Genomic DNA, 25,561 nt, shown 5'->3' on the forward strand with positions numbered 1-25,561 from the left:
TTGTTACAGTAACAGTACGTCATGCCATCCATGAATAGTGCAAACGAGTGTGCACTGTGCAGTCATATCGGGTGCATACATTACGGGTCGTTACTATTACTGCAACAGTGTTTTTATGAGAGGGGCACTGTTAATCTACAGTGTTAGTGAGAAGGCATGGTATACACAAAAGGATATAGGGCTTTGTTCACTTTCACCAAAAAATCCAAAAAATTTCAAGATTCGAATCTTTAGACGAATACATGAAGTATTAAATATAGACAAAAATAAAAACTAATTAAACAGTTTGGTCAAAATTGACGAGACGAATCTTTTAAGCCTAGTTAATCCATAATTAGACAATAATTACCACAAACAAATGTCACGAAAATTTTCACTTCACCCACTACCACGGCCTAGATATGCAATGGCACCGACAGGCAGGACGGCTCAAGTTGGCAGCTCACAGCTCAGGTATTATTCATTCGTCCTGGGTGCGGTGCGAGCAAGGAGTCCTGAACAGAAATCTCGGTCCAACTTCAGTAATCGGAAGGAGGTGACAATAGCCTAAAAGCTAAAATGAATGAATATACATATACAATTGGCTCTCCTCACTTGCTGGAAGAAGGTGACAACAAAAACGAATCAAGTACTCTCTTGCCTTTCCAAAAAGAAACAAGAACAGGAACAAAAACTCTCTTGTTGTCACCCTTTACAACCAAGCAAGCAAACCAGCTTCAGTCACAGCAGCCAGGCCAGGCAGCTTCCTCTGCGCCCCAATGCAAATGCAAATGCTACCTCTGCCTTCACTCACGGTCACGGATTGAAATAACCTGAGCCACCGAGGTTGGATGACACCAGCACCATCACACTCGTTATGGCCGCCAGCCACACCAGAGCTGTATCTGCAGGACCACCCAACCAACCAACGTCAGAAAAACCAAGCAGACACTCTACTACGATGAGCAGAGCAAGTAGAAAAGCGCACACAGCACAACATTAGCTTCACCTGTGGAGCTGTTTGACACGGTGGATGCCTCTGTATCAGCCGCCGCTGCACTAGTGCTAGTAGAGGTGACGACTCTGTCAGTGCTTTCTGGCCCACTGCCCGCCTGCTCACCTTCTCTCGACAAGCTTCCTGTTTCCGATGACACTATGCCTTGGAACTCCTCGCTCACCAGCAACGCGGCGAGGAGATCCATGAAAGTTTCTCTTTCTTTACCTACGAAATCACTACCCTTGCTCATTCCACTAACGTAGTCCAGCACATCTTCGTCTGAGGCATAACCCGCACCAAACTCACTTCTCACCGCCTCGTCTTCTTCGTCCTCGACATATGCCTTGTATGTCAGCCGAAGTAGAACTTCCCCAGCCTCTCGTTTCCCAAACAAACCCCATCCTCCATATAAAGTCACGATTTTGTCTGTAGGTACTGTGTCTTTAAGTGACCCTAGCTCAACCTGACAAAAATAATATCAGAATTCAGAAACCCCATCCCAACTTAACAAAACATGCCCAAGATGACAGGGAAAACCAGACCCATTCACCTGTCTTCATCTATGCATGTTGGACACAGTCGTATATCCAATATAAATGGGCATGCATTGCAAAAAGGAAACCTTCTGCACACACTCAAATTTACCTCTCCAGTGCCAATAGTGATGTCAGTTAGACCAATTGAATCCTTCACTTGAATGGTCAACTTCTGTTTGCGCGGATTTGCGACAAGCATATGGAAATCCTGTTTGATGTTGTATCTATAAGCATGATAGTGTGCATGAAATAAGTCTTCAGAAAACAAACATGTGTTCAGAATGTTGAAACTTCACTTGATTCCAAATTGGTTCTCCCGGTAGTCCAATCACAGTTGTTTGACTGTTCTTCTTGCTCTTTATCACTTGATCATCAAGAATCATGACAACATAAGGATCCGTCTTACCTGCACAAGAAGTATAATGTCAAGTTTGACATGAAACTGGTCACACATCAAAAGGAGTTGACTTTTCTTACTTCTGCCTTTGCAGCTTATGCATATATTTTTACCGAACACCAAATACTATCGCATAATTTTGGCTGAACTAAGAGCGAGCATACTTAGGGTAGTAACACTCAGCTATGTGCTTCTTTCAGTCGAGATATTAACCCTACAACCAATTCCTTAGCAAATATAGCTCAGCTAAAAAAAACTGTGCTACTTTGGACAGGATTAAAACTAATCTTGCCAAGCCTAGAAAATATGGAAGTCATTTTACGTTGGCCCCAAATTTGTTAGGCCTACTGTACTCTACTTTTGGACTTCATTTACTGAAAGGAAAATTTTCATTTCAGTATTTTTTTACTTAATACAACAATTGATGAACTGGATCTCAGCTCTTAACTACTCCGTCCAGTCACAAAAAAAATGGCATTTTTGGGTTGTCACTTGTCAGCCATTCAGACTTTGGTTACAATATGTTTTTATATGTTGGGTTTAAGTATTAAAAATGATATGAATAGATTTGTATAAAAAGTTCCATAATTGCATATTTTTGCAAATTGAAATATGTTTCAAATATATCGTAACAAATGTAAGCGACCATAGTTGTGTCCTGGAAACAGTGAAGCTGTGATGTCATTTATTTGTGACTGGAGGGAGTAATAAGCAGATGCTAAATCTCTTCATGAATCATAGAATTCAATTGGCAAACAAAGACCTCTTACCAAATAAGACAAAGCTAAGCTTCCTGGCATCGACTAGTGTCACCGATAGCTCACCAACAAAGTCCTTATTCCCCTCTTGGATCAGATCACTTGCAACATTTTGAATTATATCACTTGCAACACTTCCTGAAACAGGTCCCATAGCTCTCCCCTGTTGAAAATCAAGGACAATCTTTTTGGGCCGCACAAAGAGACGTGGCAAATCTTCTGTCAGAAGTTCTGTGAGAAACCTGGTGATTGTAATTTATCAGGTTTCAGGTCATGGCTAGCTGTGAACAATGTGAAATACAAGCATACAAAATTGTTCAATAAAGAGCTGTTCCAAAGTACATTATATTTAGGAACAGTCACGGACTTCCTGATACATGATACGAACAAAATACTGAAATATTATCTACATCACATGTATATCAGTTAACTACATTGAAGTTGTAGGCAGGCAGGCAGTTTTATATGAACTAGATGTTTTAACCATAAATCCTTAGAGATATTTCAAGGAATCCGTGAGTCGTACTCACTAAAGGAACTAGGTGATATCCAAATAAGCAACCAAGCATGACCAGGAATAACCATGTCAGCTTAATTGCTTGTGTAAAATTTCACAAACTATAAGGCTAGCACATACTGTAACATAAAAGATGGGAACATGTGTAACAACAATAATCTTAAATAACCTAAATAGCCAACATAATGAGAATAAATGCACCAACAGTAATTGCAAGTTATAGGAACATTTGATTACTATAAGAATAAATTATTGTACAAGACAGACATGCTTACATAGACAGAACAGGAATAGCTGGTGGAGATAAGCACCATGTCCATGCAAAAGATGTGAGCATATTGTTAGCCAAGCATCAAATTTGTAACACATGATGCTGTAGAAATATCAGAGAAAAGAAAGAACAGAAAAGGTCTGCAGTCAGAAAGAAACAATGAACAGCACCCTACTAGCTACTACATTGGAAATAAGTGTTGCCCAAAAAAGTCAATTTGAATTTGGGTATAGGATTTGTGTCTCGTCAACAAGCTGATTGTGTTTGAGAGTGGCTATTGAATTTGGAAAGTGATCTTTCTGGGGTAAAGGATTGCAGGTTTCTGACTTCTACAAGGAGTCTACCAGCCATCCAAATACTAGAAAAATGGAGGATACTGACACTATTTTAATCTTAATATAAGAAACACCTCTCATGTTACAATTCCATTCATTAGTTAAAAACTATGAGACCATAATGACGTGTAAATAACAGTAATGGAACCTATGCGATACTTCCATGACCAATTGCTCACAAGTATATGGTGTTTTACAAAAACTGCTTATAAACCTGAAACACCCGATAGTATCACAGGAATAGCTCCAGAACTACGTGCAGAACAAGTATATGGTGGTTTACAAGGACACATCTATAAATAACAGTCTACCAAAGCCAGACATCTTACGCAAGAAAATCAATAGTCCAAATTCCATAAGTACATTCAAGCTAGAAGGTGCCAACCGTGCTCAGTTTCCAACATCAGGAGCGATGAAATTACTTAGTTGCAAGTGGAAATGTTAAAGTTTGCAGAAGAAGGTGTGTACCCATAAGATTGAATAGCCGGAACAGTGAAAGCTCAAACTTAATCTTGGGGAGGGACACAAAAGCCCAAGATACAGCTCCCACCCACGGTTCTGTTGGTATGAGTCTCAGTTTAACCCACAACTCCCCATCGATATCAAAATCTCGAACCCAGACCGGCACGACGACAGGTACTTTGGTAAACTTCAAGGAGAGTGCCAATGCCATGCGTGCTCCACCGGCATAGCGAATGCCAATCTGGTACCTGGATGGAACACATAATTGATGGTTTGATGGGTGGAACTGACTGCAGGTGGTGGTGGGGAAGGGGAACTGACTGCAGGTCGTTGGCCCGCCTTGAGGTGCGGCGCTCGACGTTCCTGACGGAGAGGGGTTCCTCGCCGAGGTAGAACTGCCTGATCTCGACCCTGTTGACGTAATCGGGCTTCTGGAGGTTGTCGATGATGGGCTGGAGCAGGCCGACGATCCAGTTCTCGATGCCGGTGCGGTAGACCTTCCAGAGCTTGCCGAGCACCATGTTGACCCACTCGACGGACTCCTTGCGCTGCAGGTCCTTCTCCTCGAGGAAGAGGGAGAAGCTCGGGGTGGGCACCTGCGGCCAGGAGCCGTTGACCTTGAGCTCGCGCTCGGCGCGGCGGCGCTTGCGCAGCGTCCAGAGCTTGTCGAAGGCGGCGCCGACGAAGAAGAAGAGCGCGAAGAGGCCGACGACGGAGCGGCTGACGGGGGGCGCCGGGAGCGGGTGGATGACGCCGAGCTGGGTGCGGAGCTTGGAGACGAGCGGGTCTTCCCCTCCCTGGTAGGTCCCCGCGGCCGTGACCGAGAAGGGCGCCGCCGGGGCGGAGGAGGAGGCGGAGGCGGAGAGGGCCGGGGAGGGGGTCTCGGGCAGGAGGCTGGTGGTGGAGACCGGCGTCGAGCGCTCGGGGGGAAAGGCGGTGGCTCGGGGGATGGGAAGGCGTCGGCATCGTCGGAGAGGGCGGAGGAGGGAGTAGGACGTGGAGGGGCTACTAGCTGCGGAGAAGGAAGGCGGCGAGATGCCGGCCGACGGGGTCAGCATCGGGGTCCAAACCCCGACATCCGGCGAGGACGCCTGGGGTGGGGTGGGGTGGGGTGGGGTGCGGTGCGGTGGTGGGCTCGCCGTCGCCGGAAAGGGGACTCCCACTCCCACCCGCTCGAAGCAGCACCACCACACCGGACCGGACGAGGTGGCGCGGCTCCTCCCACCAGTTCGGGGTGGGGCCCCATGGCCCTCACTTTTTTTCTTGGATACTAATGGGCCCTCGCTTTTGTTTCTTTTTTATTGGGCTTGATTTTGTAAGTAGGTAGTAGTATAAACAAGCCCATCAAAAGGCCCAATCAAATCAACCCAGCTCTGCCACCCTAGACAAGATACAATAATATTCTAAATAAATAGGGTGAACAACCGTTTAGACCAACGGTAGGCAAGAGAGACAGCAACAAATCAATGTCGCCCTTTGGATCTGTTTGAGAAAAGAAAAATCTGCTAGCCATATAATAGTGTTTTTCTTTTATAATAAAATCAGTAAACAGTACTTTCAGTCATAACTTTAAAACAAGCGAACATACTCATACCATGTGGGATGTGTAACATGTAATTTACAGATGCTAGGGTTCATAATGTTTGGGGCTCGCATTGTGATTCAGTCGATCTTGATTTGACCAATTAATACTTTACTAGTATAGTGCCCGTGCTAACACCACGGTTTCATTTTAGAGATGCGCATAAAAACAACCAAACAACAACATTGTTTTCATGGTTTAAGTTTTACACAATAGTATATAACCATGTATATAATCCAAAAAGCATAAAATCATATAAACGGATCTAGTGCAAACTCATCTCCCATGCAAATTGTGCAAACTATAATCTGGACCACAGGATGTTGATCCAAGGGCGCGCGGAGAGATTGGGTAATTTTGCACTTAACCGCCCGCTCTTAATCACACTTTTACAAAGCCCTCCTTCCACCTCTCTCATGCGCCCCCTTGGATCAACATCCTGCGGTCCAGATTAGAGTTTGCACAGTTTGCATAGAAGATGAGTTTGCACTAGATCCGTTGCCAACTAACTATCAGTGGAATCAAGAAATGCAGACAACGTGTAGTAATTTTGAAGGGCAGCTATGAGAAAACCTCATGATCCAAAACTGCAGCAACACATATAACAAACTACAAAAGACAGAACAATGTACACTGCTGAATGGCTAGCAGATTCGGCTGATAAGCTAAAGCGAACAAAGCGTCGTAGCTTTCTTCATCCGGTAGAATTTAGTTGATCCAATTTCAGGTGAACTTTTCCATATTCTGTTTCTAAATCTTTGATTGCCCTTTACCTATATAAGGTTGCAGTTGACGCGATCTTCAGCTTCCTTTCCATTGTTTACTAACATTTATAGATATAATATACTTCTAAAAGAACTGTTAAATCAAAACAATAATTTAGTTTAGAGAAACATAGCACATGTTGTGGCCTTTTGACTGTTCTCCATTGATAAAAAAACAGTTTCTATGAATACTCAAATGAAAATCAACTCAGAAAATTTGGATCCGAACCTTAGTCCTCTAATGCATACATTTGAAAAGAAAAACCGATCTTCGGAGGCGGTTGCTGATACACTCCCTGAAGCACCTGTGCCCCCTAGCAGCGCCTGCAGCGGCAGAGGAGGAGGGAGATTCAGCGGATATATGCAAATTAATATTAGTTGTATTTCAAAAGAGGAAAAGTTTAAGATTTGATGCTAAGCAAAATGCATGTAATGAAGTAGTATATTATATGTTATAAATCTCACGTGTACCGCATAACAGTCAAATTCCCGAGGAAAGATGGCAAGGCCCTGGTAAGTAATTTTATGATTTTTATCTTAAATCCCTGAAACAACATCAGATCAGATATTAGTGAATGGAGATTGGATAATATTGGACCATTGTGAACTTATATATCATCTTAAGTTACTGCCAAAGTTTATGAGAAATATCAGCCACAATTATAGTTAATGGCAATCACCAAACGAAGTCTGTGCTGTTCTGTATACCAGCAATTTGATGCAAGAGAAATATGATGGCAGTATCAGATCTAGAATCTGCAAAATCCATAATGGAAAATAAAAAAAATGGGAGGATAAAATTTTGCAACACACATCAAACAAATAACATAAACCCTTTAACTAACCACAAGTCAACAGATTTAGCAACAGGACGCTTGAGATAGGATGTTTTGGCTACCAAAAAAAATTCATGCAAGAAAGTAATTAAGAGCAGTAAAGGACGTATATCTTCCTGCATCAGTAAAAGAAAATTATCCATCAGCTCATGCCATCTCAAGTCTTCCATGCCAGGTATATATGAGCACAATGAGGCCTACGAGGCACCCCCGCATCCTCCAACAAGCATTTGGTTTTTTGTAGTGACCAATGTTTGTCAGCGGAACTATGCTTATTTCTAACAGCATGCGAGGTGAGCATTCCATCGACCACCTGACGCACGTGCATGTAGAGAGACGTGCTCAAAGCTTGGTGATGTGACAAACGGTGGTGTTCTGGATGGAGGTGTAGCAGTTGCACTTGGTGGCGGGATTGAAGCTAGGGTTGTCTTCGATGATGGTGTCGTCCATGGCAGCGTCGGTGCAGGGGTCACCGAAACAGAGCAGTCCTTGCTCCCTGGCCGTCCATGGTGGAGGTGGCAGCGCAGAGACTAGGTGAGGAGGGGTCTCCACCGCGCTGCTCGCCATCGCCCTCCACATCTCTGGCCTCATCTCACCCTCCTCCTTCTCTGGTGCGCCTTACTGCCTCTCGCAGCCGTGGGAGATCGAGGAGCTACAGTGGGAACTGGCGGTAGCATCCATATGTTCCTTGTGCAGATGCACGACAGAAGAGCTGATGTGCGGATGGAACCTGGCGAGGGCCGCATTGCGCGGCCTGGAGATGGGCGGCGAGCGGCACCAGTGCGGCGCGCGGTGGGAACCCTAGCTGCGGTATAGGAAGAAACGAGTCGTTGGATAGGGAGGGGAGATGATGAGGGGATGATGTTTCATTTTTTATTTTTTTTTGAAAAAAGAAGACGGCTGCTAATAGAATTAAAAACCATCTTCCTAATAGCATTGATCGTGCTCAGGCGGCATTTGTTACTATAACAATCACTCAAGAAATAATCCACTCCTTCAATTTAAAGACACATGGAACCACAAAGCCTTTATTCTTAAGTTAGACTTGGCTAAGGCATTTGATAGATTAGAATAGACATTCATCCAATCGGCTCTGCGGCGTCAAGGGTATCATGATCATTTTATTTACCTCGTAGATGCATGTATCTCCACTCCTTTTGCAATTGATCTAGTGAATGGAGAACCCTCTGCAACCTTCTCCCCGCAGTGTGGAATCCGCCAAGGTTGTCCTTTCTCAGTGTATCTATTTGTTATTGCTATTAACGAGCTGTCAATACGTCTGCAGGCTTAACTGAACAACAGGAACCATACTGGCGTCTCCCTCGGCCCCGGTTGTCCCCCGATCCATTCCCTCCTTTTTGTTGATGACCTAATTATTTGTGGTCATGCCATTGTTGTGGAGGCGGTATCTACCAAATCCATCCTTGATGATTTCTGTCGCTTTTCTGGTCAGGTTCCCAATCTCCAGAATCCCAAATCCGAAGCATCTTTCCTGTTTCTGATTTGCTTCCCAATACTATTCACCTTGGCCATCCTATGATCTTCAGCCACACAGGCAGGAACAAATTAAAGCCTACGAATTTATCATCCACAAATCCCGTTCTAAGCTCACTACGGTCAAGGCCAATAAATTAAATCACAACGGCCGGCTTACTTATTTACATTAAATCCGTCCTTACCTCAATTTCCTGTCTATTATATGTCTACGGTCCTTTTCTTCAAATCTTTTGTGGAGAAAATCACTCCGTAGATTCTGGTGTGCTAGCATCCAGGATGATAATCCCACTAATCCAATTGCCTTCCGCTCTTGAGAGGATATCTGTCAGAATGGTGGTCTAGGCATCAAAGACCTTTATATGGTCAATAAAAGTCTTATCACTAAGGCTGCCTGGAACATGGCCTATCCTTAAAGCCAAGTATTTCTCCAATGCTCCTTTCTGGACTGCCAATTCTAATGGCCCTCGCTGCATCTTCTGGTCCTCTATCCTCCAAATCAGAAAGGACCTAACTACTAATGTTACGTATCAGATTCATGGTGGCAACTCCTCAATTTGGTCTTCGCCTTGGTGTCCCATTTGGGACTCTATTCATAACCATCTTCTCCTTCCTGTTACCCACTCTCCTCTTCCAAATGTGTTTGCTGACCTCTGGATTTCTAACACTAACAACTGGAATCTAGACCTCCTTTCTAATATTTTCGATCAGCAAGCTGTTCAAATTATTTCACAAGTTACTACGATTCATAGTCAGCGCCACGACATCCTGAGGTGGACTCCAGCCAGGAAAGGGGACTGCATGCACCACTAAAAATGTTTACAGATTTTCCAGTGCTCAAATGCAGGTCCGGTTGCCACTCAGAGGAACTCGGAGCATCCAACAACAGGCGGCCAACAGAATCCTCCAGAGGGCATGGAAGCTCAAAAATCTTCCATGTCAAGACTTTGACATGTAGGTAATCCATCGAGCTCTAGCAACTGGATGCAGGGCTGAAAGATTCTCGGCACATATTGATCAACATTGCTCCACCTGTGCTATGGTGGTTGAAACTGATGCACATTTATTTTTCTACTGTCATTTCGCTCGTGCAGGTTGGTTTTCAGCTACCCCACCGCTCAGAAGTGATAGACTGCCCATGGAAGATGATGGAGTTCAAGATATCCTTTCAATTCTTATAACAGATACAACTACAAGTGATTTATTACAAAAAATCCTGACTACCTTATGGTATATCTGAAAAGCTTGAAATGATCTCAGATTTGCCAGGAAATCATGGACCACTTGGCAGGTGCACCATGCTGTTGCTGCGCATTTATTCACAGCAGCAATGGCGAACTCAACTCTGAATGCACAGGTACAAAACCGCACTGATGGTCAGCCCCGACCCATCATTTATATTAGAGTTTAGTTCCCACATATTATCCTAAACCGGACATACATTGATTGTTTGAGACCCTAAACGAATTCAAATAGAAAAGTTGTCAACTACAAAGTTTTATAACTTTTCAAGATCTACAACTTTTATATTGTTAGTTTCTCCATCCAAAGTCATTTACAAAATTTGAATTTCAAATTTGAGAAATTCAAACATAGTTTTCCACTACAAGAGGTGGGTGGCTTTTTGACGTATTTAGCATGACAATAGTCTATAATGTCATTATATTATACGTTTTATGACATTATATTTTACACACCTTGACTTAGTGACCAAAAAAATTATATGTCACAACAAATGTCATAACTAGTCCAATTTCATCTAATGACGATATTTGATATGTCATAAGGTCTATTTATATGTCACAACATCTAGTGATGATATTTGATATGTCATAAGGTTTATTTACATGTCACAAAACATTTATTGAATTATTTTTAGATAATTTGCAAAGAACATTGCCACGTCACCTCATATTTTTCTAAAATTTATGCAAGAAAAATTGCCACGTCACCTCATATTTTTTTTTTAAAAAAATTTATGTCAGCTCATCATTTTTTCGTCTAATTGGAACATCTATAAATTAGAATATTAACTAGAAAAGAATAAAAATGTGGCGCTTTTCACTGTGTGCCTTTACTATTCTTTGTGGCAATAATTCATGATAAAAGTGACAGAATATGATTGTCACAAATTTAAAATCATTTTTTTAAAAAAATAACACGTTGGCATAGCCACGTGAGCAGGTGGAGTAGTTGAAATATTAACTAGAAAAGAATAAAAATATGACGCTTCTTGTAAAAAGTGGGATCAAACCAATGCCCTCCAGCTTGCAAAATAATGTGACAAACCACTGGGCTACTTGCAGGTTGCTGTGTAAATATTGATTCATTTTCTGTTGTACATTTTACGTCGTTGGGAGACATTACTTAGGAGGAGACCGATGCAATCTGGCAAAGACCGACGCCGCTGCCCTTTCCCCAATCCAACGGCCTTCATTGTGCCCACGGAATATAAAAGGGAGTCGAAACCCTAGCAGCCTCCCCACAGCCCTGCATCGTGCCCCTCGCCGCAACCTGCAGCTCCGCACCGTGCCCTCCCCCAACAGCCCCGCGTGCTCGGCGAGGGAGGCATGGATCTAGCCATATGCTCCTCAAGGCATGTCGGATCCGGTGAGGAAGGACACAGTCGGATCTGGAGGCAGCTGCAGCGGCAGCGAGCGCGAGCACGGGACTCGGCGACTGCAGAGGGCGCTCGACCGCTCCTCCTCTCTGCAGGTTCGTGCTTGGAGCCGCACAGGATCAATTTGCTTGCCTTTGCCTTTGCTAGATCTCCTCCACTAAGGATAACACCTGTGAATATTATTATCTCCTCCAGTAAAGATAACACCTGTGAATATTATTATCTCCTCCAGTAAGGACAATAATATACGTTTGCCTTTCTGTTTTCCTAAATTTATATGACGACACTGCAAACTTAAGTTGTCCTAACCTGAGATCTGTAGTTGTACTGAATACATTTTAAAACTATAGTACTATAATTCAGAGATCAGAATATAATGCCCACATGTGCTATCTCTATCCTGCTCTGAATTTGGCATAGGGGTGGATGGCTACCTGAATCTGCAATTTTATGATTTTTTCTGAAATTGTTAGTACATCAATCATGAACTAGTTAATCATGAAAGCTACCTGAATCTGAAATACTGATAGCTTTCTAAATCTGTTAGCTGCTATCTGAAATTGTATCAGTTTCTGAAATTGTTAGTGCATCAATCATGAAAGCTACCTGAATCTAAAATACTGATAGCTTTCTGAATCTATTAGCTGCTATCTGAAATACTTCTGTTTGTGATATTTACAAACTTGCTGCTATCCATCTAATAACTAGTAGCTGTGCACACTTAAATGGCTATATTTAACACTCTTGTTTACACTTAATAACTTGTAGCTGTCCAGACTTAATCGTTTAATAAGTAGCAGCTGTCCACACAATTATTTCAAGTTCTATATTAGTTTTTTTCTGTAGTCAGTATATGGTCTAACAAATTTGCAACATGAAGGTCATATCTAACAAATCTAGATTTTTTGGTTGCTATTGTTGCTAGGTTGAAGTGGAGGCCTATCTTACTCAAACAACTGAAGATGGGAAGGATCCAAAGACACCAGTTGAAGCTATAGCTCATGTTCTGCCCAAATCAACTTTCCTTTTCAATGTTGGCATGGAGTCCAAATAGATGAAGAAAGATGCTAAAGCTACTGCGATGAACAAGCGTGTGCAAGAACTGATGTTCTAGATGTAGCTGATGTTCTGAAGACATTTGAGATTTTTTATGTAGCTTATGTTCTATAGATATTTGAGATTCTGGATGTGTAGACTATGTTCTGCATTCATTTATGCTTTTTGTGTTGTATTGCAGTTTGAGACCTGTATAAAATGCCTGTGATATTTTGATTAATTATGGAGATTGCTTATTTGATTCTAGTTGTGTGGGCTGAATATATTTGTGGGTTGGATGTTGTATGGGCCAATTTGTGGGTTTGATGTTGTATGTGCCAATTCATGGGCTTAGAAAAAAACATGGGCTAAAAAACATGGGCTAAAAGAGCTATATATGTGCTGAAAAACAACTGTGTGCTCTAGCAGGTTAAATTCATTTTGTGACGTTTTTCTCCTTCCTGCCATGTCAGCAATTCATCCTATGTGGCATTGCCTATGTGGCAAGGCTAGGATTTAATGACACTAAACCAGTGTCATAAGATTATATGACACTAAAATCACACGTCATAAACTTATGACATTTAGCAAAATAGACGTCATAAAATCATTTTATGACAGTGGCTTTTTGACGTTACAGTTTATGTCACCTTGATGTTATAAAACTCAATTTGTGACATAAATTGTATATATTATGACATAATAGAATGTCAAAACGCCACACACTTCTTGTAGTGTTCGACGACAAGATTGTTTCAAGTGAAAAGGTTATTAACTACAAAGTTTTATAACTTTTCGAGACCCACAACTTTTATTTTGGTGATTTTTCAAACGAGGTCATTTGAAAAGCTCAAAAAATTCAATTTTAAATTGTTTCTATAGGTGTTTTTTTTAAAAAAACATCTGTAGAAATATGATTTTTAGTGGCGATTCCTTAGGAAAACCGCCTGTAGAAATACATGATTTCTATATGCGGTTTTGTTAAGAAACCACCAGTGGAAATGCACTGTTTCTATTGGTGGTTTTCTTAGGAAAACCGCTAGTGAAAATTAATTTTCACAGACGGTTTTTTAGTCATGCAAACCGATTTCTTTCCACAGGGGTTCTTTAGTTGAAACCGCCCGTAAATATTATACACACACATGCATGCATGCATGGAGGTTCATGTATATTGGACACATGCATGCCCTAAATTTTATTGGAGCTATGTGAGAACTTTTTTTCTGATTGGATTTGGAATCATGATGTTGAGGAGAGCTATTGGAGCTAGGGATGAGTATGCGTGGCACTGGCACATTTTACCCGAAAACCGAACTGAACAGTCGGATTTTCGATTTCTCAGTTTGGCTTCGGTTTCAGCATCTACGAACTTCGGTGTTCGGGTCGGTGCTCGGTTGTGCCTTCAAACCGAGCCGAAAACCGTTCAAAACCGAGAAACACCTCCATCATCCTGTGCTTGTGCCCCTTCACACCAATTCGGCAGCTCCCATCGTGGCCCAACAAAGTAGAGCCCAATAAGTAAGTAAATTATAAAGCCCACTACGAGACTCAGGCCACCCCAACCCCAACCTCATGTTGCCTGCTCGTCATCAACCATTCAACCCTAAGTCGATGCAAGCAGGAGCAGTTTCACGCAGGCAAGCGGCACCGGTGCGACCAGAGAGTGGGGTCATGCGGCCGCGCAAGCGAGCTGCGAGCAGGGCAGAGCAGCTGCGCAGGCGAGCTGGGCGAGTGGGCATGGCCGCGCGTGGCGGCGTCGGCGTGGTGGACGAACGTCAAGCGGCAGCCGGCACATGTACGCGCGGCGCATCCAGCTAGGTGTTGGACCTACAGGTCTAGCGTGTGATGTGTGCAAACCTTGTGGCTCTGTTGTGGCATTTTTGAATTCCCCATTTAAATTTTTTTTCTTCTCTGTGCTCTTCGGTCGGTTCGGTGAAACCGAACCGACGAAGCTGAAACCGAATTCGTCGGTTGTTGGTTGCAGAGAACACCGATCGGTTGTTGATTCCTGGAAATCGAAGTTTATAGCAACCGAACAAACCGAATCAATTTGTCGGTTAAAACCGAATGCCCACCCTGACATGGCACAATATATATAATGCTTGAAGTAGCAAGTTATATATAGTTCAGAGTTGAAACTTTGGGGAACTTAATTAAGTTGAATTAGTGGGGTAGGAACCGGTTACATGTTAATATCTAAGGGTATATAATGGTTACATTTCTGGTTTCCGGCTTGGCCTGATCCATGTGGACAGGCGGCCAGCGATGCCCCGGCACTATAGATGTACATTTGGCCCGTTAAATTTGGCCTGGTCCGTGGCCCGGCCTTTTGGCCCGGCCCGTGGCACGGCCCGGTCCGGTGTTTGCGGGCTACGGACGGCCCGGCCCGTTGCCAGAACGGGCCATGGGCCGCACCCTCGCCCCGCAGCACGGTGGTGGCCCGGCCCGGTCGGCCCGTGGCCCGACATGGCCCGCATATTTTGTTTTATATGTTGTGATTTTGTGCTCTTTCTCTTTGATATAACTTGTGAATTGAGATATGTTTTGCTTGAAACAATGAAATTGTATGCTGCTTCTTTCATATGTTATGATTTGTGAAAAAAATTGACCTTTGTTAAAAAAACTGATAAATTAAGACATGATATGCTTGTCGGGCTGTGGGCCGGCCCGGCCCGACCGGGCTGAACGGGCGGCACGGCCCGGGAAAATGGCCCACGGGCCGGACCATGGGCCGCACCCTCGGCCCGCAGCACGGTGGTGGCCCGGCCATGTCGGCCCGTGGCCCGACGTGGCTCGCCCCGTGCTGGTCCGGCCCGGTCCGGTCGGGCTGCGGGCCGTGCCGGCCCGGCCCGTTGTACATCTATACCCGGCACTCACACCCCTCACCAGCCCGTCTCTCTTCTGCTGCAACCATGACGACTGACGCGACAATTCAAGTTGGCTGGAGTTGCAACTACATTAGAGCCAGGAATTATGCATAAAAGGGGCGGTCAAAGAGTTCCAAGATAAAAAAAAACTTAGTGTAGCTTAATTGATTAGATTTTTTCTCCGAGGTCTATTTTTCTAAATTTATTCTAGTATTTTATGATTTAGCATGTTGACTATTTTTTCCCGTGGTAGATGACCGTGACTCTCAACATTGGGGCGCACATGATGACTAATGAATATTAAAACCTATCGACTTGGTATTTTAAAATTGTTCATTCTCGTGGTAGGTGACCACTTTGTCGACAACGTGGTGCATTTGTTGACTTATGAATAATAAAATCTGTATTTCAAAAAGTGCTCATAGTGGAGTAGAATATATATATGTTCGTTTGTAAAGGTGAATATGCGTGAACGTCTACATCTATAATGTGATTCATAATAAAAAGAGGTGATCATCGAATTATAAATGCTAGTCAATACATTTAGTAAAATATCAATAAGTTTATGAGCGTCTACGTCTATAATGAAACATAAGTATTCTAATAGAACCAAAAATTTCAATAGACATATACATGTTTGAATATAGTAGACAAATAAATTTGTATAAATCAAAATATTTATTGTAGTTGTATTATTTCAATTTTATTGTCTAGAGGATATTAGTAGACATATATAAAAAGAATTTATTTATTATACCTTTTAATATAAACATAGATTATTAAACACTATATATATTATAAAAAAGTTTGGATTATTAGGGGCCATGGCCCCTACTAGCCCCCCTTGGCTCTGCCAGTGGCTATATACAGATAGTACGAATACTAGGAGTATATCTTTGCCTCTAGCTACGTGCGGACGTTCATATATCTTTGCCTCTAGCTACGTACGGACGTTACTGGCCGGTGGGTAGCAAGAGATAGCCCGCCAGTTGCGCTGTATCGTGTCCTATTCGCCGCGCGCCTCTCTACTGCCTCACCACATTAAGGCCTTGTTTAGTTGCAAAATATTTTGCAAAATATGAATAGTTTCAATTTCGTTTGTATTTGATAAATATTGTCCAATCATGGATTAACTAGACTCAAAAAATTCGTCTCGTTAATTCCGACCAAACTGTGTAATTAGTTTTTATTTTCGTCTATATTTAATACTTCATGCATATGTCTAAAGATTCGATGTGACGGAGAATTTGAAAAATTCCGACGCGCGGTACGGTTGAGTTTAGTTAGGCTAGTCCAGTGGCCCGTTTTAATACACTGTTTTCAAAACAAATCTGCTGACAGGGTATCAAAAAAGAATAATAAAATAACTTCCACAATGCATGAGTTTCACCTTGACGTTTCCTAGATTGGACAAAGCATTTAATTACTGTAAAATGATTGGATCACATGCAATATGGTGAAACGATTTAGCCCTCGGTGGGGATTTCATCCCGTTTCACCGCGTGGGAAACAACGTCCGTGGGGTTCACCATGGTGAAACTACTTCCTTCTCTCTCCTCTTTGTTTCATGCAAAAAGTGCAGTTTTACTGACATGACGCTCTAATAAATGTGCATGACATTCTGGTGAAACCTCCACTGAGACTGGCCTTAGGGAGGGGCTGGCCACCGGAGCTTAATTATTGGGGACTAATAAGAGCAAGTATTATAGTGGACTGTAAGCCGACTAAATTCTGAGGTGAAGGGGAGAAAAAAAGAAGAAAAAGGAGAAGCAAACTATAAGCTTATGAGAAAGAGAAGTGAGACATGTATTAATAGTGAATAGCTAACTACTGTATGGATGGGCTGGAAGAAAGCTAAAAAAACTTTACAGCAGCAAGTAGGCTGTATTATTAAACTCACTCTAACCACCTCAGTTCATCAGCAATACTAGCTACCCAATACCCACTAATTCGATCAGTAAAGTACTACTATACTTTGCATTTGTCGATATATATATTAGCATCACTTTGAAAGATTATTATTAGCATCACTGTGGTCTTTATTGTCACAGACATGCACAACTACGTACTAGCGTTACCATCGCTGTGGTCTTTTTCTTGATTGATGAAACCGTGGTCTTTTTAATTAGTTACAACAAACGATTTGAAACGATGATCTTTCTCCTAAATTTTGACGACGGAACGCACCTGTTTGGTCCGGCTTTGACGACGACAATCGCACGCCATCTCGCTCGTCGCCTGCATGCGATTCGATTGGAGGGGCGCGCGGCGGCTAGGCCGCCGGCCAGAGCTAGAGCTGGAGCTGGAGGATCGAGGATATCGAATGCATGAATGAGCTGATCACGGTTAGTAGGAGTGCAGGACAGTAGCGTAGGTACTATACGCATGCAGCTTAATTACTTGATTTAGTACATATCTATGAATCTCTTGTCGCAAACTCTCTCTCTCTCTCTCTATATATATATATATAGTCGGCGTCTAGATTCGTGGTCTAGGCACTAACAAGTATAAGTCTGCGTGACCGACCAAGCTTGGATGGTGATGCAAGTGAGACACAGGGGGTTTATACTAGTTCGGGCCAATAATGCCATACGTCCAGTGCGATCGAGGGTCCTGTATAACCTTGCACCCAAGGGTGCTTGTAGTAGGGGGTACAAGCAGATTGCGAGAGAGGGGTGTGCCCCAGGTCTCGGCTTGGTGATGGACAGAGTGTGGATTGCTGCTCTATGAAAGAGTGTTATGCGTGTGAGAGAGTGTGTGTGCTCTGGACCTGTGCGTGTCATCCAGTTGTGAACCCTGGCTCCCCTTTTATAGTCTCAAGGGGAAGACAGGTTTTTACAAGAGTAGATTTCTTCTGTTGACTGGTGAAACCTCAGTCCCGACCCTGTTGAAGCTGGTCCATCTCGTCCTTGGGGATGGTCGGCAGCATGGCTGTTCTTGTAGAGTGTTTACCGAGCCCTGTAGGAGTCGCGGGGGTCGGGTCGCCAGCACTGCTGCGCAGGCTGTCAATAGTGGGAAGTGACCTCAAATAGTGGTGCCGATTAACCTCCCCCACTCCCTTCCTACTGTGAGGCAGTACGTCACAGTGAAAGAGGTAAGGGCACAGTGACCAGGGTGGTTGGAATAGTTATCGCCTTGCCCTGCCGCGGCATGGAAGCCGTCGCGTCTGTCATGTCGCGGGTACGGGCGCCGTGCGGTGGAAGTCTTTCTGCTCAGGTGGAGTGGGGTCCGGCGCCCGAGCCTGGACGGAGTTGGGCGAGTCGGAACTTGCGTCCGAGGCCCTGAGGGGTCGGGCGAGTCGGAACTTGCGTCCGAGGCCCTGATGATTGCGGTTAGTATGTTGCTTTGCGTTTTTTATTGCTCTAATTTGGGTATCCCTTATTATGGTACCCAACAGTAGCCCCCGAGCCTCTGAAGAGGTGAGGTCACCTCTTTAGAGGTTCTTTCCTCACGGACTGTGGTTGACTCGGAGCCTTTTACTTTTCTCGGGGGTGCGCGCGAGCGCACCCGCCGGGTGTAGCCCCCGAGCCTTTTGGAGGAATGGTGTTATTCCTTCAAAGGCTTTCACCCTTTGACAGCTATAGTCTGGAGTGTTTTTCAGGGATAGGTTGCGTGTTCTTTACACGTAGTGCCTGTTCCCATGTTGCGAGGAAGCCCCCGAGCCCTTTCCCCGCAAGGGTCGATCAGGTTCTTTCTCGTCTTGTAATTTCGTCCCTCATTCTTCCTTTCGCTCGGAGGAGGGGTGGGTCGTGCCGTACTACCCTCGGTGGGCGAGTGACGACACTTCCCGGGAGCTGCAGGCGGGTAGATCCGAGTGGATGTCCGAGTCCCGTTCGATAGGGGTCGGCTAGTGGCCTTATGGGCACATCTCAAAAAGTACCCGAGGGCAGTCACGGTGGATGTCGGAACCGTTCGTTAGGTCCTGAGGGCTCGATGCCTCCCTCGATGGGATCCCACTCTCGTGACACCCGCATGGGTCTTGGATATGACTTGCAAAGATGTGCCGACTCCCTGTAGGGTTCGGACCTTGGCCTCTATTGTGCTCATCTCCAGTCATCCCTCACTCAGTTATCCTGAGGCGACTGTTCGAACCTGTATCGCAGGTCAGTCTCGCAACCTCTGGAACGTAGGTGGCCATGGCCTGGGGATTTTGGGCCTTGAAAGGCTTTCTTCAGACTCGTTCTTTCGCGTCGGGGTCGGGCGAGACGGAATCTGACGCCCGACTGAGACCTCCATGCGACGCTTGGTCAGCGGGGGGTCAGGCGCCGCGTCCCTTGGAAGGAACCGCCCTGACATAACTTTTCAGGGCGCTCCTTTTGAGGCGCGGCGCGTGGGGACTCGAAACGGCTGTGCCGTCTCGCCCCGGTTTGGACGGGACGTTTCGCCTGCGAATTTAATGCACGCGTGCGGTGGGCGCGGGAATCGGAGGAAGTTGGCGCTTCGAGTTTTCCACCTGAGTGGGGGACGGTTACTCCCTCTCCCGCTTGGCCTTCCTTGTAGGGGCGTGGTCGTGGCTCGCCCCCTTCTATAAAAGCGGCCGCTGGGGTTTTGGTTTCTTTCCTCTCGCTCCTGCGCCACAAAACCTTTGCCTCCTGCCCCTTCTTCTGCCGCCGTCTCTTCCACCTCCATCGCGCAGACTTTCCTCTTCCTCCCAGAGCCATGGCCGGCGTCGAGGCGTGGCCGCCTAGCAATGTGACCAAGTCCGCGCTGGAGGCGCGCGTGAAGGCCGGGATTCTTCGTCCTCTCAAGGACGTCGGGTTCCCGGAATGGATCGTTCCCTCGGCGAACGACAGGGAGCCAAACCCGCCGCCGGGCTACGTGGTGTGCTTCCTGTCGTTCCTAGACCGGGGGTTCGGGGTTCCGGCCGGCCGCCTGATCAGGGCCATCCTCCACTACTACGAGGTGGAGTTACACAACCTGAACCCAAACTCGGTGATGCAGGCCGCCGTCTTCACCACGATTTGCGAGGGGTTCCTGGGGGTTCCTGTCAATTGGAACCTCTGGCTTCACCTCTTCAAGGCGGACATGTCGGCCTGCTATGTGGGGAAGGAGAAGATCCCCCTACGGGCTGGCGGCTGCACGCTGCAGCTTCGCCAGCAACGGTCCGGACTGTACATCTGGAGCACGATGCCATCGTCAAACCGGGGGTGGCAGAGCGCGTGGTTCTACCTTCGGAATGACGGTGGTCTTCTGCCGAAGTACACCGGAAAGATGGTGACAGAGGCCCCCCAGAAGTGGGTGTGGGGTGCTCCGTCCGAAGATCAGAAGAGGCTTGCCCCACTTCTTGCGGGGCATCAGAAGCTACGAGAGGCCCGAGTCACTGCGGCCACGGTGGCAATAGCGTTCCATAAGAGGAGCCTGCTTCCGTTAGCGCAGCGCCGGGTGCCTATGTTCGAGATGACCCGGGACGTCCCTTGGGCAGGGACGAGGATGTTAGCCGAGCCAATATCGGCCTCGGATATCACCACCCGGGTCGAGAAGACGACGCACCCGGAGATGAAGAATTCCCGTGTGGTCCCGATGCGCCCTGAAAAGGGCTACATTTCCTTGGTAAGAAGGTGTCCTTTTATTTCGATCTCTTGCTCCCGTTTTTTCTTTCGCCTGATTTCCTTGTTGATCTGCTTGCTCCACAGGGGATCGGGGCCGTCAAGGACTCCCTGCCCCCTGTCCTGGAGGACAAAGATATCCGGGCCAAGAATCGGGCCCGGAACGAGGAGCAAAAGAAGGTCAAGGAAGGGAAGAAAGCTAAGGCGACGCGAAGGGCGAAGAGACGGGAGGTCGCCTCCAAGAACCGCCGTGAAGCCAAGAAGGCAGGGGTCGCCCCGCCTCCGTCTCCTGAGACTTCAGTCTCGGAGAGAGAGGGCGGGGGCGGCGATGTCGACTGGCTCGACGAGCTGATGGAGGAGGACGACGCAGTCCCTCCTGCCGGGGGGATCGAGGCCCCGGAGGGGTTAAAGGCCCAAGTTGGGTCGGAGACCCCCGAGGGGACCCAGGCACCGGGGGGCGGGCAGCCCGTCCCCCACATTGTTGTGGACGACGAGGACAGCGCCCCTCGTGAAGATTCGGCCCCCGTGGGCCTCCAAGAGGGGGAGAAGGCGTCGGAGGCCGAGCCCAAGGAGGCCCCTCAGTCGGTAGCGCCGGAGGGTCCGGCCGAGCCCACCCCAACGTCCGGGACGGGAGCTGGTGCCCCCGTGGAGGTGTCGCAGGCCGAGGCCATCATGGCGCCCCCTGCGCCGTCGGTGGGCGAGGCGGGGGTCCGGCCGTCGGCCCCAAGCGCCGCGGGAGACCTCCAAGGAGCCCCGGGCTCCTATAAGAAATCTGCTCCCCGGGCGAGGTAAAGATAGCATTCCTGATCCTTCTGCTGATTTTTTGTTTTTCTCTTTCTTCTGACTTGACGTTGTTCCCCCAGCCGTAAGCAAAAAGCGACTTCGGTGGCGCTGGCCCCTCTGAAGGCCGTGAAGAGGGGGGCTCAGTCGACTCCCGGGTCGGCTAGGCCTGCGTCGCCGCCGCCTCCAGGCTACGAGGAGGCAGGGCGCCACCAGGGGCAAGACACGGGGGCGCCAAAGCCCCAAGGATCAGAGGACGCTGACCTCAGGGGTGCGGCCCGGCCTGCGTGCGCTTAGGCAAGCCGAGCCATCGTGGCGTCCAGCGTGGCGCCCGAGGCCCCCGCGGCGGGAAGGGAGGAGGAAGCTGGATGGGGCAAGAGCCCCGTAATCTGGCCCAACCTCGGCGATGCCGAGGGGGGAGCCAGATTTGTCCTGGATGACCCGTCAGAGAATTACCTCTGGCAGGGTCTGCATGCGTGTGGGCGCGCCGGGGTCGAGGCCCTTAACCGAGCTACCCAGCTCGTGGGTCGCGACATGTTTAATTTGGCTCAGGTAAGATTTTTACCCGTGTCGTAAAGTAGTTTTGTCCTTACTTTTGCGGTATTAACTCCCTGTGTGACCTCTGACCTTGCAGGCGCTCAAGGCCACCTCCCAGGAGAAGTCGGTATTTCTCCGTCGGGAGAGGGACGCTTGGGCGTACTTTGAGAAGGAGAGGACTGCCAGGGAGGCGGCCGAGGGGGAGCTTGCGAAGGAGTGCGAGATTTCTGCCGAGCTTCGGCAGAAGTGCTCGGCACGGGCCACCGAGGCTCGGGAGGCCCGGGACAAGGTTGCCCCCTGGAGGAGAGGATTGGGGTCCTCGCCCAAGAGTTTGAGGCGCAGAAGGCGGCGGCTGAGGGGTACAAGGGCGAGGTCGCTCGGCTTGAAGCTTTGCTCGCCGAGAAAGACCTTGCCTTGAACCAAGCTCAGACCGACCTGGCCGGGGCTCTGAGCTAGGTGTCCCGCTGGCATCAGAGCTCGGCGGAGTACGAGAAGCGCGCCAAGGGTAGGACTCGCGCCCTTTACCTTAGACGCCTTTGTACTTTTGAATTTGTCTTCCCTGATTCCTTTTTTCTTGTCGTATTTTTTAATCAGAATTGGGGGTGAAGGTGGTCGAGACGTCCTCTGCTGCCGAGGCCCTGCAAAGGACCCTTGACGCCGAGGCTTCAGACCGCTCGGCTCTTGAAGCCGTGGTCACCTCGGCGTGTGAGGGGCTCGGGGTATCAGCGTCGGGGTCGTCGCTGCGAAGTCGGGTCGAAGCCCTTTATTCCCGGGCCGGGGAGAGGATGAGGGAGGCACTCCACGCCGGGGTGAAGAAAGCCCTGGCGGTGGTGAGCTCTCACTATGTCGGCATTGATTTGCCGGCAGTCTGTGAGGGCTACGTTCTCCCGGATGATGAGACTGAGGCCCAGGATGAGGTGCAAAGGCTTGGGGATGCCGTGGCTGCCCCCGGAGATGCCTTGGCCACCTTCTTCGACGACGAGGTGGAGCTTCCCCCCCTCGGGGCTTAAGGACCTGAGTAGATAGGGCAATAGAATTCTTAGTTTTTCTTTTTTCTTTTTGTGGGTGTTGAGGCCAGTAGGCCTTGTATTATACAATGTTTAATGTTGAATGCAGATATTTGTGTAATTGCTCTTTAAGCTGTTTTCTTTTTCCTTATGCCGATCCGACCTCGGCAGCGCGAGGTCGGGTAAGCTCCTTGCGATAGCCAGAAACCCCAATCCTGAGTCCTCTTCCTTTTTCCCTTAGTGGTTTTTTAGAAGTCCAAATCCGTCCCCCGAATCTAAGGTGAGTAGGAGCGGTCTCTGGCTCGTGAGCGCTGACCTTTCCTAGTGCTCATGCCTTAAGGTTTGTGGGGCGAGATTTCGGTTTTCCTAAAACTTTCTAAGAGAAGAAAGGGAGACGGACTTTGGGTCGGAGTTCTTTTAACTTGCGCGAAAAAAGGAAAAAGGTTTGCAGTTGACACGGGGGTTCCCCCCCTATGTAGCCCCCGAGGGAGGCTCGGACTCTGCTGGACAGGTCCGAGGCTCCCTGATAAAAAAGGGCCATATAACTTAAACTTTCATTTATTCCTCCATGGTGATGAACAAACGAAAGTTTTTACAAAAGTTCTAAGGGTAAAAGCGACGCAGCTGTTCTATGTTCCATGCGTTTTTGAAGACCTCCCCTGCTTCATTGGCGAGCTTGTAGGTGCCTGGTCGGAGAACCTCGGCGATGACGAAAGGTCCTTCCCAGGGGGGTGTGAGCTTGTGACGACCCTTCTTGCCTAGAGGGCCCTGCGTCCCCCTGGGCGCTATGCGGCGTGCCTCCGACTTCTATGTTGAAGCATTCTCGTGACGGGTCGTAGTTTCCGTCGTCGGAGTCAGAGTAGCAGAGACAATAGTTGCTGGCCTCCAAGAAACGCATGAAGGTCTCCGGGTCGCCGCACCCGGAGAAATCAGCGCCAGCCCACTCGTCGTTGCCCGAGGTGAGGTCCTCTGGGTAGGACGAGACGGGCGGTGTGGAGACGAGGTCCAGTGCAGACCTCAAGTGGTGCCCTGGAAGTTCCGCGTACGCACTTAACGAAGTGCTCACGGAAGAGGCGTAGGTGGCGGCGGCATTTCTGAGCCCAAAAGGTAACTCAGGAGGTGCCGCTGCTACTCCTTCATCCATATGTGGAGGAGGACGGGACGTTGAGGCCCCTTTGTCCCCCTTGCGGGAGACGGGCGCGGGCTGTGCCTTCCCCTTCGAACGGGGTGGGACGGGTGGCCACGATGATCCTCTGCTGGTCCTGGGGGCGGAGCTTGATGCCCCGCGAGCCCTTCCTCTAGTGCCTGTTGGGCCGGAGGAGCGGGCGACCTGGTGAGGAATATGCGGGGGGAGGACCGGACGGATCCTGGCCTCAGTGGTAGGGTCGGAGATTCTAGATCTCTGATGCCCCCTCCGTGAGCCCCCCGCATAGTGTCCCGAGCGTCTCCCACGCACTGACTGTGGTGGGATCGGCTCGGGAGCAGGCTCGACATCCCCACGAGGCGGGAGGAGGATCATGTCGTAGCCGGAACCGAGGGACATGAACTCCAAACTCCCAAACATCATGATGGTGCCGCGGCGGAGCGGGTGAAAACCGTCTGCCATCCAAATCTTCCCAGTAGGGACAGGTGGATGTCACGCAGAAGGCCCCTACCTGGCGCGCCAACTGTCGGCGTCTAGATTCGTGGTCTAGGCACTAACAAGTATAAGTCTGCGTGACCGACCGAGCTTGGATGGTGATGCAAGTGAGACACAGGGAGTTTATACTGGTTCGGGCCAAGAATGCCCTACGTCCAGTGCGATCGAGGGTCCTGTATAACCTTGCACCTAAGGGTGCTTGTAGTAGGGGGTACAAGCAGATTGCGAGAGAGGGGTGTGCCCCAGGTCTCGGCTTGGTGATGGACAGAGTGTGGATTGCTGCTCTATGAAAGAGTGTTGTGCGTGTGAGTGTGTGTGTGTGTGTGTGTGTGCTCTGGACCTGTGCGTGTCATCCAGTTGTGAACCCTGGCTCCCCTTTTATAGTCTCAAGGGGAAGACAGGTTTTTACAAGAGTAGATTTCTTCTGTTGACTGGTGAAACCTCAGTCCCGACCCTGTTGAAGCTGGTCCATCTCGTCCTTGGGGGATGGTCGGCAGCATGGCTGTTCCTGTAGAGTGTTTACCGAGCCCTGTAGGAGTCGCGGGGGTCGGGTCGCCAGCACTGCTGCGCAGGCTGTCAATAGTGGGAAGTGACCTCAAATA

At 47.7% G+C, this 25,561-nt stretch overlaps 1 protein-coding gene across 1 annotated transcript; it reads right to left on the reverse strand.

Moving 5' to 3' along the window:
* On the reverse strand, nt 360-5,490 carry LOC8056249 (synaptotagmin-2). The gene is made up of 8 exons (XM_002454788.2): nt 4,574-5,490; nt 4,259-4,500; nt 3,460-3,478; nt 2,680-2,909; nt 1,809-1,918; nt 1,622-1,720; nt 989-1,439; nt 360-884 (listed from the first exon to the last, which is right to left on the reverse strand). The coding sequence occupies exons 1-8, from the start codon at nt 5,308-5,310 to the stop codon at nt 796-798; spliced, it is 1,977 nt and encodes a 658-aa protein (XP_002454833.1). The 5' UTR covers nt 5,311-5,490; the 3' UTR covers nt 360-795.

This window comes from Sorghum bicolor, chromosome 4 (genome assembly GCF_000003195.3).
Source record: "Sorghum bicolor cultivar BTx623 chromosome 4, Sorghum_bicolor_NCBIv3, whole genome shotgun sequence".
NCBI classification, from domain to species: domain Eukaryota; kingdom Viridiplantae; phylum Streptophyta; class Magnoliopsida; order Poales; family Poaceae; genus Sorghum; species Sorghum bicolor.

What these genes read in the sequence shown, in the direction of transcription:
- LOC8056249 (XM_002454788.2), bottom strand. Translation starts at nt 5,310, where the DNA reads ATGCTGACCCCGTCGGCCGGCATCTCGCCGCCTTCCTTCTCCGCAGCT. An exon ending in GCTTAGCTTTGTCTTATTTG is followed by an intron (nt 1,919 to 2,679) that starts GTAAGAGGTCTT and finishes CTTCTTGTGCAG; the next exon opens with GTAAGACGGATCCTTATGTT. An exon ending in TCACTATTGGCACTGGAGAG is followed by an intron (nt 1,440 to 1,621) that starts GTAAATTTGAGT and finishes TATTTTTGTCAG; the next exon opens with GTTGAGCTAGGGTCACTTAA.